This window comes from Alexandromys fortis, unplaced genomic scaffold, assembly GCF_014885135.2.
Source record: "Alexandromys fortis isolate MF-2015 unplaced genomic scaffold, M_Fortis_MF-2015_v1.1 scaffold_36, whole genome shotgun sequence".
NCBI classification, from domain to species: Eukaryota; Metazoa; Chordata; class Mammalia; order Rodentia; family Cricetidae; genus Alexandromys; species Alexandromys fortis.
In genome coordinates, this window is record NW_026067915.1 from 2,860,813 (window position 1) to 2,874,825 (window position 14,013).

The 14,013-nt window shown below is 45.7% G+C and overlaps 1 protein-coding gene across 1 annotated transcript in view; it reads right to left on the reverse strand.

Moving 5' to 3' along the window:
- The window catches only part of Ephb1 (EPH receptor B1), a 431,506-nt gene that overhangs the window by 41,764 nt on the left and 375,729 nt on the right, over positions 1–14,013 (reverse strand). Inside the window, exon 12 of the mRNA XM_050139404.1 lies at positions 6,879–7,094. Within this exon, the coding sequence (XP_049995361.1) occupies positions 6,879–7,094 (216 nt within the window). The remainder of the gene's footprint in view (positions 1–6,878; positions 7,095–14,013) is intronic.

Consider the following 14,013-nt stretch of genomic DNA (forward strand, 5'->3'; position numbering starts at 1 on the left):
AGCAAGGCATCTGCAGAGCACGTAAAGGGTGTCCCTGGTTCCATGGGGAAGACGGACTCTTCTGCTCCATGCCCAGCCAGTGCAGGGGATGATTATGATGCAGATGGGCCTACTCTGGAGCAGATGTAACCTGCACGCTGTCCAGGCCGTCAGTGTAGAAAAAGAGGGGCAGCCACAGGGCAAGGTGGTACCCGAGAAAGCACAGCAAAGGGACAAGGATCACAGAAGGAAGACAGCTCAGAAGACAGCTTCTGCCTCCTGCTCAGAGGAACAGATGCCCCGGGAACAGCTCCTCCTGACATGCACAGATGGGGACAGAGGCAGGACAGACATCAGCTGACATGAGAAGTCAAGGAGAAAGGGAAGAAAGGACAGCCTTAGAAGGAGGTGAGCTTTAGATGTGGAAGAGACAGAGTGTGGGAGAAGCAGCTGCTGGAGAGCAGAGGAAGGAGAGCAAAGGGGAAGGGCAGAGGAAGCTCGGAGGAGCTCTGAGAAGTTTGTGCAATTCATGATGAAACAGGGAAGCCTTGAGGGAGCAGGACCTGGGGAACAGGAGCATAGCTAGCTGGAGACTCCTTAGAGAGGCAGCTCAGGAGGGATGCTGCAGGACAGGACCACTGACACTACTTTAGCAGAGGAAACCCATCTGAATACTAAGGAGGAGGATTGTGGTCACTATGGGACAAGCAGGGCCTCTTCCTATGCAAAAGAAAAGAAACACTGCTGGATGGGACAGAACTTTTTGTTTCCTGAGCATAAAGCCTCCATCCAAAAGTCTCTGGGATTCTGTTGTCTGCATACCAATGTCAAAGGCTAAAGGGTGGACATCAAATTTAGGAAAGAGTGTGAGACTCAAAATGCAAAAACATTGTCACAGTTGTGGCACTTTCCCTGAGCTGCGTGGGCTGTGTTCTAAGCTGGTAACATTATCCAGAACCAAGTAACAGGAGAGTAAGGTCTGCGAGTCAAACCTTGAGAACTGGTCCCGGAACAGTGCAGAGGAGTGTTTGTTGAGACACACATTGCAGAACGCAATCGTATATCTGCCAAGAAATAACATCTGTAGATGGCACAGGCATTCAGAGCCCAGCGCATCTCGTTTTTCTGTTCACCATAACAGGCAGGAATATTAGGAGCCGCTCAGAACTCTTTCCTAGGTTAGTGAATTTATTGCAATCGTAAGAAAGCACAAAGGAACAAATTTTATCTGTTCATTATTGTGGAAGCCTGTTGGGAAGGAAATGCTCCTGGGGCTAGAAATAGCAATTTAAAGTGGAGAACAAACACCCAGAGAAAAGGACTAGGGTGGAGACGGACGTCAGAGTGCCAGATGAAAGATGAGGGCCTAGGAGGAAAGACTAGAAAACTCTAATAGCTATTAATGAGGTCCTCCCTTACGAAGAAACACCAGGTGAATTAGAAGATGATGATGCTAACGGGGTCTTGAAAGAGCTGCGTGAAAGAAAATTAAGGTAGAGAAGACTGTCTCGTAGAACTGACACTAAGGGCATGAAGCTGCAAGCTCCACTTTTGATATGGGAGTGGATATGCTTCTTATAAACAAAGCCTCCAAGGCATAATAATGAGTATAATTGAAGACAGAAAGGGAAGGGGAAGAGGGGAGAAGAGGGAAGGAAGGGAAGATTTCCCAAACTTTCTGGAAACTGTACAGCACAAAGCTGTACCTTCTGTAGTTTTGCCTATGGGCAACCTGAGTTTGTGCAGTCTGATCATGCAAGAACAGCAGGGGACCCCCCACCAATTTCCTGGGTGGGAGAATCAGGGACATGTGGCTCACTTCCATGGGAAAAGGCAGTGAAAAGGTGCCAATCCAAGGACAATGTAGTTGGGGAAAAAAAAGACTCCCGAGTAACTGTTACAGCCATGTTCAGTGATGTAAGGGAAATTCCTTGAATGACAGAAAAAGTGAAACACTTTAGCCAAGAATTGCGAGGCACAGAAACAAATTAACTAGACACTACTGAAGTAAAGTTTACAGAATTGGAAAAGTCCAGTCCTAGGAGGAGATACAAAAGTTAAAAAATAAAAAAAAAATGTGTAAATATGGGTGAAAACTCCCTGAATATGTGAATTATCACAAATATACAGATTTAAGAAGCCTATAAAACCTTAATTGAGGTAAAATTTGGAGGGACGATCCATTCCTAGGTGCATCTTAGTGAGGGTAAAGAAACCAAATATTGAGAGGATCACTTGAACACAACCAGAGAAAAACATTATACAATAGAGTGGTGTGTGTGTGTGTGTGTGTGTGTGTGTGAGAGAGAGAGAGAGAGAGAGAGAGAGAGAGAGAGAGAGAGAGAGAGAGAGAGAAAGAGAGAAAGAATCTCAGAAGATCACATATCAGCCACCCACTTTATAAAATAAAGTAAAACATATTACAATTTTAGTCTGTCTTCTCCTGATGTAAGTCACGGCATACATATTATCTATAAACATCAGTTACATGATTCCCAACATTCTCTGCAAAGTTACTTTGTTTCTTTTTTATTAAATGAATATGGTGTGTGTACACGCATGCACACACATGTATGCACATGTGAGGTCAGAGACTGGCTGCCAGTGTTTCCCTCAGTCATTCTCTGCCTTTTTTTTTTCTGACGAGGACGTCTGATTCTGCTAGCTTGGCTGCTCAGAAAGCCCTAGGGATCTGTCTGTCATTCCTTGCCAGCACTGGGGGTGAGAGTGTATGCAGCCACACCAGCTTTCACAAGAACGCTGGTGAGCAAACCCGAGTCCTTCTGCCTGGACAGCAAGTCCTGTAGCAACAGAGCCATCTTCCAGGCCTCTAAATCAGTATTTGGAAAGAGGCCATTTGAAGCTAGGCAATCTCCCCAGGTTCTCCTCGGGTTTCAGTACTCAACTTATGTTTTTTCATCAGAAATAACCATTGATTGACAGCTGCCAACTAGTAGTTTTCTAATACTTTTCCAATAATGGCTTTCTCTCTCTTGCCCTATCAGTATAGCCTTATACTACCTATCTTATTAGATGAATTATAATCTATTACTGTCATCTTGCATTTTATATTTAAGGTTCAAATTATCTCAGTTTAGACATGGGACTATGCTTTAAGCTGGATATTTTGGATTTTGGGGCCACCTCTTCATCATTATTCAATTTTATTTTTTTACCTTTTCACACACAAGCATGCACACACAGACACACACAGTGTGGTGGTGACTCCTCTTGTTTTCCCTGCTGAGGCTCTGGAAGGGGCCATGTCTCTAATGAGTCCTAGTTGCTTGAAGTGGGGTAGGTAAAAATAATCAAGATCTGAGAACCAGGTGTACTCTTGCCGAATGGTTGTCACCGCTCCCAGGCATCCCCAGCCCTATTTATTGCCTGTCTCATAGTTCAACAAATGCATCTGCTCAAGCTTAACACTGCACACTCCTTTCTGTCTTTCATGCTTTCCATGGTTGCAGCACTCTCCCGGGAGTCCTTATGCCCAGCTCACTTTTTAATCAGTCACTGGAGTGGTGGTGCCCTCACACACGGGTGTCAGTCTCCACGAGCTTATGATAGCTACTTTTGTTGGCCCCGGCAAGGAGTGTTTTGGTGAAAGAAAGTATAGAGAAAACCAAGGAAATCAAAAAAAAATTTAATATATGTAAACAGAGGAATAGAAGAACTTCAAAGGGACAGGAAGTCAGGTAAGGAAGCCAAGTTATTTTTCTCAAGGGCAAATTTATCACCTTTAGACCATATGTACAGACCTATATGCACAGCATGTGCAGACATTCACACACACACACACACACACACACACACACACACACACCTCTACCCTCTGAGTTGTTTTCCACCATCCCAAGACTGTGAATTCTATCACAGGAGTCTGAGAAGAAAGCCTACCACTGTTGACCTCTTAGGTATTTTCTCATTCTCCAGTTCCCAGGAACGGTGGTCTCTACTTCAACACACTTAATTGTCCTTCTTGCCACAGGACCTTAGGAGGCTCAGCTTCTCTGCCTGTGTGCCCTAACCTGCCATGTTCCTTGGGGAAGAAAAATGCTATACTCTATTTTACTCCTTCAGAGTAATATGTCAAGTCCAAATCCCCAGTGGGATGATATTTGGAGGCAGGCTTTTCCAAGATAAATATGGTTAGAATTGGACCGTGAAGATGTAGACTGCATAATGGATGAATCCCCTCCTAAACTGAGGAGAGGTGTGAGCGCTCTCTATCTCTCTAGTGAACACACCAAGGTATTCAAGGAGAGGGTCCCTACCCAGAGCCTGAGCAGACTGTTATCTTGACTCCAGATACTCTAGCTTCCAGAACCAAGAGGAAAGAATGTTTGCTGCTTAAGCGGTCCAGCCAGCGCCACTTCATTTCAGCAGCCCAAGTTGGCTAAAGTTGACTTATCCTTCAGATCTGATAGAACACCACCATCTCCTCCTCTGGAAGTCCTCCCTATATGGGTCCATTTCTAGGGCAATCTAGATTGACTATGAAGTTCTGAAATATACATGCATGTATATACATATAAGCAAATGAAAATCCCAAAGCAATAGTTGTGCCTGGGTGTGTTTGGCACGTGGGGATTGACCAGAGGTGGGTGGTGCATAGAAGAGCCTCCTGGGGGATGACTAGATCCTTTATCTTGCTGGACGTTTGACTGATACATCGCTATACATTTGTTGAAATCCCAAATTTGTACTTAACATGTGCACACCATTGTGTACAGAAACAAAAGGTAAGCATAGACTAAAATGACACCCAGACAGAGATAGAGGCCAGAGTTAGATGGTGAAGAACATACAGCAAGATACTCCTTCTGGGATCTACAAAGGATCTATGTGAATATTTTTGGTCAATTTTTTCTTTTTTTTTGGTTTTTCAAGACAGGGTTTCTCTGTGGTTTTGAGCCTGTCCTGGAACTAGCTCTTGTAGACCAGGCTGGCCTCGAACTCACAGAGTATAAAATGTTTTGTCTGTGTATGCCTGCTGGCCAGAAGAGGGCACCAGACCCCATTACAGATGGTTGTGAGCCACCATGTGGTTGCTGGGAATTGAACTCAGGACCTTTGGAAGAGCAGGCACTGCTCTTAACCTCTGAGCCACCTTTGGTCAAATTTTTTAAAGTTCTATTTATGTCTGAAATTTTTCTGAAAGTGGTAAAATAGTTTCAGGTATGCTATTTACATATGGCACAAACATCAACAACACAATTGTACTGAAACCTCTGAGAAACATTGTGCAATTTTGTACAATGAGAACTTTAAGAGTAAACCAGGGCCCTAGGAAGACAGAGAAGAAGTGATGGCTATTTTTGACTACTGGGGTCTCAGTGGCTTTGCAGACAGGATGATGCCACACGCAATTAGGAAACAGCGGGTGGGCATCTAACTGTGTCATATACCATCACGTGGTAACATTCCCAACACAAACACCAGCAGGCAACCCAGTGAAAAAAGTTAGATAAAGACACAACAGAAGAGAGAGAAATGAGTTATGGCAATTGTATAAAAATGCAAATTAAAGCAAAATGAGGTGCCCATATTTTGCTATCAAATTAGCATAATTTCAAAGATTGCTAACCTCTAGTGTCGCTCAGGATGTTAGGTGATAGACACACTCCCAGGAGAGTATGAATATTCACTAAGTTTTAGAAAAACCAGTCTGGAAGTAAAAAAAAGAATCCCGTGGGGTGCAAAAGAATTCATAGAAATGAGTACAGTGTGGTCATAGAAAAATGTGGAAGGAGACACATCTAACTTAGAAATGATGCCTCCAGGAAGAGGTTGGAACACTTTGGCCTGAGTGTCAAATTTGGCTACTCTCATGTTTATAGCTCAGAATGATGCTCATCATTTTTCAAAGCATCACACTGCAAGTGGTTACATAATTCTTTACATAATTCTCCACTGTGCCTGTTGGCCAACGAAGCCTAGAATACTAGCCAGGTGGCCTTTGAAGGTGAAGTTTATGGACTCCTACCGTGGGGATTCATCATCCATTAATTAATATTTGCACTTGCCTCTTGGTATTATTTTAATTTCTACATTTCATTTTTGAGGTTTAAAGCAGATAGACAGGGAAGCAGAGAAAGATACTTCTGGGTCATGAAAGTAGGCAGAAAGTGAAGACACTAGTTAGAAACTAGCAGTTTGGGTCAAAGATAGGGGAGCCTTATGAGGTCAGTGGGCAGTGGAGGGAAGAGTGGGGAGAAGTTTCCTAGGCAGAACAAAGGATCAGGTTGGAATATTGAGGCATGGTGACTCTTCAGTTTCAGTCTCAGTCTCTAGTTATACAGTGCCAGCTACGGAGATGGAGCGAGAGGAAGGTTACACTGAAGAGTAAAGCCAGAACTTTATTTTGAACCTATCATGGTTCCAAGAGGAATTGTGTGAAGGAGGTAGTGGGATAGAGATTAAGCTACTCAGGATGTGGAGGGGGAGGCTGAGAGGAGATCAGATTTCAGCACTCAGTATAAAGCTGGTACTTAAAGCCCTCTGGATGCAAGATATGATAACGGAACCAGATTCTGATGATGCAATGCCCAGCTCAACTGGGAACCAGCAGCTCCAACTTTGCTTAGAGTTGCTTCCTGTCGAAAGATGTCTCTGATGCTACTCTCCCTTATCTGGATTCTCTAAATTCATCTGTTCCAACTTGCTCTTGCCGCTGGCTATGGAACACTGGTGGTTTCCAAGTAGATACCAGCTCTTCCTGCAAAGCTGTGGTGGTCAAATCTTTGCCCAGACACTGGCTGCTGTCATTTCTACTAGATGGATGGGTGTCCAGCATCTGTCTCCCAAAGTGGGAAAACACTCAACCACAGGTCCTGAGATACCTTCAGCCATCACTGGCTCATATCACACTTTCTCTGCGTGGACTAAAGACTCACCAAGGAGCTGGTGTAGGTGGGATCTGAGGTGTCATCCTGGAGGTAGCGAGAGAGGCCGAAGTCGGACACTTTGCACACCAGGTTGCTGTTGACCAGAATATTCCTAGCAGCCAGGTCCCTGTGCACATAATTCATCTCAGATAGGTACTTCATGCCAGCAGCGATGCCCCTCAGCATCCCAACAAGCTGGATCACGGTGAACTGCCCATCATTTTGCTGTGATAAGACAAAAAGGAGATCAGGATCAAGATGGGCTTCAGTGGCTAAACAGGAGCCTCGACAGCATGGCCGAAGGCTTGTCAGCACCCAGCAGTCAGCTCTCCACTGCTCCTCCCACCTCCTCATCTCTTTCCTTGGATGCTCTGCCCTCTTCTTGCCAAGCCCTGTCGATTTCATCTCCAAATTACATCTCAAACCGTTCACTCCTCTCCCTTTCCACCGCCACCATTCCAAACAAGTCATCGCCATCCATCACCTGAACAGCCTCCTGCACCTGCCCCCTACAATCCATTCTCTCCATGGCAGCCAGGGCCATCTTTTCAAGACATAAATCAGGCTTTGTCACTCCCTGGCTTAAACTCTCTAATAGCTTCCCACTGCATTAAGGGAAATCTCCCAACTCCCAACTACTCAGTACAGCTTAGGAGACCCTAGGGACCAGCTACTACGTCGCCTTAAGCCCGAGGCTCACACACTCATGCTGCATGAAACCACAGGGACTGGAGAACTCTAGGTTCGGACTTGCCCTGGAGCTTCAAAGTACCATTTCTTCTGTTTCTTTCTCTCTAAGCCCATCCCTATGTGCCCTTTGTTTTCTGCTTAACTGCTCCTTCCTCAAAGATGACATCCTTATGATTCCCCCTTTCCAAAATGTAATTAGTGCTCTCTGAATATTATTTTCACATATGTTACTATATTGCCTTATATTTTACAAGTCTGAATTTGGTGGATGTGGGTGTGTGACCTTCTGTCTTTGCTGTTTGATTCTAACTCTTTGAGCACAAGAACTTGTATCTCTTGAGGTCCCTATAGTATTTTCAGTACTGAAAACTTTAACAGAAAATAGAAAAAGGAAAAAAAGGAGGAAAATGAGGAGGAAGAGGAGGAGGAGGAGAAGGAGGAGGAAGAGGAGGAGGAGAAGGAGAAGAAGAAGAAGAGGAAGAGGAAGAGGAGGAAGAGGAAGACGAAGAGGAGGAGGAGAAGGAGGAGGAGGAATCCCAACACCTTACAAAGCACGAGTAGTTGAGTGACCAGCATCACCCGGTATTTTCCAAACTCAAAGTCTCAGGCACATTCTTTGAATTTTCTGAGCTGGCACACTTTACTTTGAATAACTAACTTCACCTCACAGGGATCTGTGGGGGCTGCAGTTCACACGTAGTGTCTGGTACCTGGAGCCATGCTAGTGTCCCCCAACATTCCAGGTGCTCTTTCATCACTGGTGGACTCACAGTTTCAAGCATGAATGCCCTCCCCATTAGAGAGATTTTCCAACAAACAGAATGTGTGTCTTCCACCAGCCACATAGAAATTCCTGTGTCTTGCCTCTGCAGACAGTGGTTAAATCAGTGGGTCCTGAGCCAGGCTGCCAAGAACTTCCCTTCCTACTTAGTTCAGCCTCAGTTTCTCTCCAAAGGGTAGTAAGTTGTATCCTATATCAATTAGATCACACAGTAAACATTGGAGGAGGGGTGGGAGGAGGCAGGGCACCTGAGGTCTAGCCTAGTTATTGTTGAACACAGGGACTGGGTAAGCCACTCTCTTTGCCTCAGAAGTCCACATGTGAAGTCCACAAGTGTAAAGTGAGGAGCCCCTTTGTATGGAGCATCTACCGGATAGAGTATACGACACATCCACATCTATTATCTCATGTGGCATGGATGGGAATGCCATTTTTGCACCTACTACAATGAGAGTTACTTTTTCAGAATCCGTCAGTAGCCAATGATTCCCTGGGGAAGGTGTATTGGTTGGTTTTATCAACTTGGTACAAAGCTAGACATCAGAGGGAACTGCTCCCATCAGATTGACCTGTGGGCCCGACTATGGGCAAACATTTTCTTGATTAATGATTAACATGGATGGCCTGTCCCACTGTGGATTGTGTCACCACTGGAGAGGTGTGGTCCTGGGTAGTATAAGGAAGAAGGCTGAGCAAGCCATAGGGAGCAAGGCAGCAAGCAGCTTTCTTCCACGATTCTGCTTCTGCTCCTGCTTGAATTCCTGCCTGGATTCCAACCATGAAGGACCGTGACCTTCTAGACAAGCAAATTAGGACCCACCCCCACGGGCCAGGCTGCTGCTGACTAACTGCTAACCACCTCCCCACCTGCCCGGAATGCTTTTTCTGTGACATTTTCTTCTAAGGACCTAAAATAAAAGTACAGCATTGCTTTGTGGAAAGGCTGACGGATTTGCTCATCTGCGAAGGATGAACGTACCAGGGATGGTTCAAATCCTCCTCCCGAGTGAACTCCCATCAGCACCTTCTCCAGAAGCCAGCACGTCTTTTGGGAGCACCCTCATTTTCCCTAAGCGTATCTCTGAGAGATCTGCCTCCTCAGAAAGTCCCTGTGCAACTCCTATAAATTATAAAAATGCTTCCCAGCTTCAAGTCACGTGGGCTGGATTTTTCTTTAAATTCCATTTTTCATTTCTTCTTCTTAAGTGTAGGTGACACGCTAGTGAAAAATTGGTATCTCACTAAAGATTCCATTCTGGGGAAGGGCAGCGGTGCTCACACACAGTGAGAAGGCTGCTGGCAAGCCTACAAGGCGAGGTAACTGTACTTCTGCTTAATTTCATTGCAGCTCTCCTGGGTTTGCCTTGTGTTTAAAATTTAGACCAGGCATTGCTATAGTCTCCATGGAGAATAGAGGCCGGAAGTGGTTAAAAGCTGGATGTCTGGAGAGATACCGTTTGGACCCTGAACAAGTGATTTAGCCTCTGGAGAGGTGACCCCACACCTTGAAGAGCACAGGGTTATCTCTTCCTGGACACTGTGGGGGTTAAATGAGATCACAGGTCAGAGCTTTCTTTGGGGACCCTGTGATGCTCCGATGGCAGCATTGATCATTGCACCCAGGAGCCAGGCCACCCTTTCCTCCTAGTCACCTCCTTCCTCCGTGGACCTCAAGTGTTCCCATTGAGGGAGACCTGGGTCCAGCCCAAGGTTCCTCATGTTTTCCTGAGTGTGTGAGAGACACTCTAGGGTCCTCACTCTTGGGAAGCACAGCCCAGTGGTCTGAGCTTGGCATACAAAGGGTCAATACTGGTAACAGTTCCCTGATGCATATCCAGTGGTAACAGTGGTTGATGGAGACTTAATGACCCACGCTTCAAATCCAAATCAATTCGCAAATACCAGTGTCTTCCATTACTTGACTTAGAAATGGCAAATCAGACTTCCCAGAATATGATCAGAGCCTTCAAACTGGCCCGGGGCAGAAGAAAAGGCAGGCAATATTGTATTGTTTTCATAGAGAAGATAAAGGAAGTCCAGAGGATCTACGTGAGCAGACTTAAATCACTCTGGGAGGGTTTGAGTTATCACAGAAGTCTAAATCCGGAGTGGCAAATTACTTCTGAGCTGACAGTCCATCTCTGATCCCCTGGTAATGGCTGCCTTCTGTGGTATGGAGGGAAGGGCTGCGGAGGCTTCAAGGGGAGAAAAGCCCCCTGTGACTGATTCTGCTGCTGTTATCTGATCTCCGAACTCCTGTCTTATGCCTGGTTCTCTGGAATATGCTGATTCTGCAACATATTTTTTCTTAGGTGCTGCGGGGTAAACATATCTCTATAGGAAAGGTCCTGACTGTTGAATTTACTATCTTGGTGAAACCTAAGGGTACAAACACACTATTTTTTTTTTACCTGATGTGTTTTACTTGATTTATTGGAATGGTGCATGTTTGGAGGTCAAAGGACAACTTGGTTCTCTCCACTAAGTAGCTTCTGGGGCTTGAACTCAGGTGGTTAAGCCGGTGGCAAGCTCTTTTACCTGCTGAGCCATCTTGGGGGCCCTGGAGAATTGTTCTGAGTGACAAGTATTATCCCTTAAATTACAGAGCGTGGTTGGCCACAGGCTTTGTAATTGCAGAGATAAGAACACCGGCATAGAAAATGAGCAAGGCAGAACCACCACCACCTGGTTTCTGGGCGACTTGGGGAAGGAGCCGGGCTCCATGCTAAGCTGATGGGAACAAACAGGGAAGGAGACCGGGCGGGCCTGGGTGGAGTGGTTTAAACTTCCTTCTCATTCTGAAGGGCTTTCTACTGAAATTGCTTTTCCTGCGAATGCATGGAGTCACTTGCCAGCCCTTGTAGCAGACAGGGAGGATTTAGGTATTTCCACTTTCATTGACAAATCCACTTCAGGAAATGAAACCCTTATTTGATTTGTTTGAAGAGAATGAATCATAGATTCTTTTTTTTAACTAGACGAGAACTTTCCAGCTCATCCAGCTCAATGCCTTTAGTTTATAGATTGGAAAATTGAGTTAACGGACCTGCTCCAGGCCACAGGGTGACTCATTGCAGAAGCCGAGGCAGGGCCTCTGTCTCGGGGCTTCCAAGCTGAGAGAGTAATTCTCTCACTAGTTGCTTCTTTCTAGCTTTAGCCTATGAGTGAGCTTCCCTGAGGAAAAACATCTCATTTGACACCAGTCAGAGACTACCAAGTCTTCCAGATGTGGCCATCTCTGAGTGAACCAACAGGGACCATGAGGCTCTGCTTTGGAGCTTTTGACCAGACATGGATCTGAGCTTCAGGGTTGGTTCTAAAGATTAGGGAAGAGCCATCAGGTGGGTGACATTAGAATTTTGGTACCAAGAAGGAACTCTTTCATTTAAAGCAATTAGCAATGAAGAACCACCTCTTGGGTATTCCCAACCCTTCTAGAAAATGGGAATTCCAAGTTCTGCCAGGACAAGGATGGAGAATGGGTAAAGATGAAGTATGGATCTCTGAGGCTCTGACCCAAGGCCAGAGTGGCGGCCCTCTCAAAGCTGCTAAGTCCAGGACTGGAGGAAAGGAAACAGCTGGGCAACACAAGGACTAACCCCCTTTCTCTATTCTTTGAAATGGTGGTCCTAAAATTATCCTCCTTCCCAGAAGGTGGACCCTGTAGAAATGAACTGGTGACCTATTTTTTCAATTTTATCAAGTAGCAGATACATCAATTAATGTTGCTATGCTCCAGGGTTCAGTAGTAAGGCTGAAATTAGATTTATAGATTACCTGCCTCCACGAGGTGTGAACAGTCAGACACGCTCCGTTTCCCTGCTGCTCTTGGCGCTGCCTGTTCTTGCTACCCCTTCCTAGTTGTGCCCTCACCCCTGGTTTTCTGTGTTCCTCTCTTGCACCTAGGTTTCCTCCCCCTGTACATACAGCTTCACTATCACGAGAACCCCCAGTGCCTCACAAACCTATGTGTTCTGGGCCGGAGGTGGAAATTGCTGTGTCTAAGAGGAGTAGCAAGGTATGGCTTTGATTCCCATAGGCACCTAAAGGATGATTCTCCCTGTCCTATATGTGACCTTGGGAGAAACTCTGATTATTTCAACCATGTAGTGACTTTCTCTAAGGTAGAATCGAGTGACACCAAAGAAATACATGACTCTAGAGAGGGTCTTGAAGCTGATCCAGAAAATTCTTGCCTTTCTATTCCTGTCCATTTCACCATCTCCACAAGATCTGACCATGAATGATTGCCCTAGGGAAAGCACAGAGCGTGTCTTGCTCTCATGTGTCAACAAGGACAGAGAATGAGATGCCATGGGCACACAGCATTTCTAGAACTCTCTTCCACGCTCTAGAAATAATTGTGCATCGTTTTCACTCAGCCGACATTTACCATGGGCTCACTGTGCCAGGAACTAAAGTTTCAGAACAGAGATGCAATGAGTCATTCCCTCAAGGAGGCATGGGTTTGAAGCCCCAATTTACAGCCCTTACTCCATTCCCACTTCTTCAGCTCCTCCAACGACCTAGCTTAGGCAACGAGCATGTACTGCCCTGAAAAGCCAGCTTTGGTACTGTCAAAGTGCAGCTTCCAATTGAGCCCCACTGCCACGCCCATGCTGCTCCTGGGAGTGGGAGCAACCGTGCAACCATTGTAGATTGTGAGATAGCCGTGCTTACTTTAACTTCTACACATACCAAGCTATCCCACAGTTCCCCACTGGTCTGTCAGGCTCCCCATGCTCTAGTCTCAGAGAGTTCTCCCTCTCCTTGATAGTCTTCCTGAAGAGGAAGACTTATTGTTCCACCCTGTAACATCTCAGCCCTTCACTCATAGGAACAAAGTGTTACATGGGCAGGTAACAAGCGGCAGCTCCTTTGAACATGCAGGTTCGAGGCAGGGAATGCAGCTGTGGTGGGCTGTATTCTGTAAGATGGGTATAGCAAGACCTCTCTCTCTCTCTCTCTCTCTCTCTCTCTCTCTCTCTCTCTCTCTCTCTCTCTCTCTCTCTCTCTGTACCTGTGGGGGCCAGAAGTCAACACTGACTACCTCCCACAACCTTTTTCCACTTTATTTTTTTAAGACAAGGTTTCTTGATGAGCTTAGAGTTTCAGCTAAACTAGCAAGCCAGGCAGCCAGAGAGCCTTAGGGTCCACATATCCTTTCCCCACCCCAAGCCTAGTACTGCTGTTACAGATATGCGCCAATGCATCTGTTCACGTGGGTACTGGGGATCTGAATGCAGGTCCTCATCCTTACGCAAGCACACTCTTTACAAACTCATCTATATCCCTAGCCAGCTGAGACTAAAGTAGAAAATACTGGGTCATTGTCATCCCTGAACATGGGGACTGTTCTCCTTCCTTGGATTTTGATGGGTCTGTCACTGCGGTAAAAGTGACACTATATGATTTCCAAGACACACAAATGGTGCAGCCTTCACTGTCTCCTTAAAGGATGCTTGTCTTTGGACCCAGCCTGTTCCAAAGATATTCAAGCAGGCCACCAGGGAAAAGGTATGGCTGATACCACATTTAACCTTCGTTAACTTCAGACAGTTTCAAGCCGAGTCATGAGCTGTTTCGTATGACTCCACAACAAAGCAGATGTTCCATCTTACACCTGTGCCTCAGTTGCAGGCTCATGCGTATCACAGATCATGTTGCTGTGTC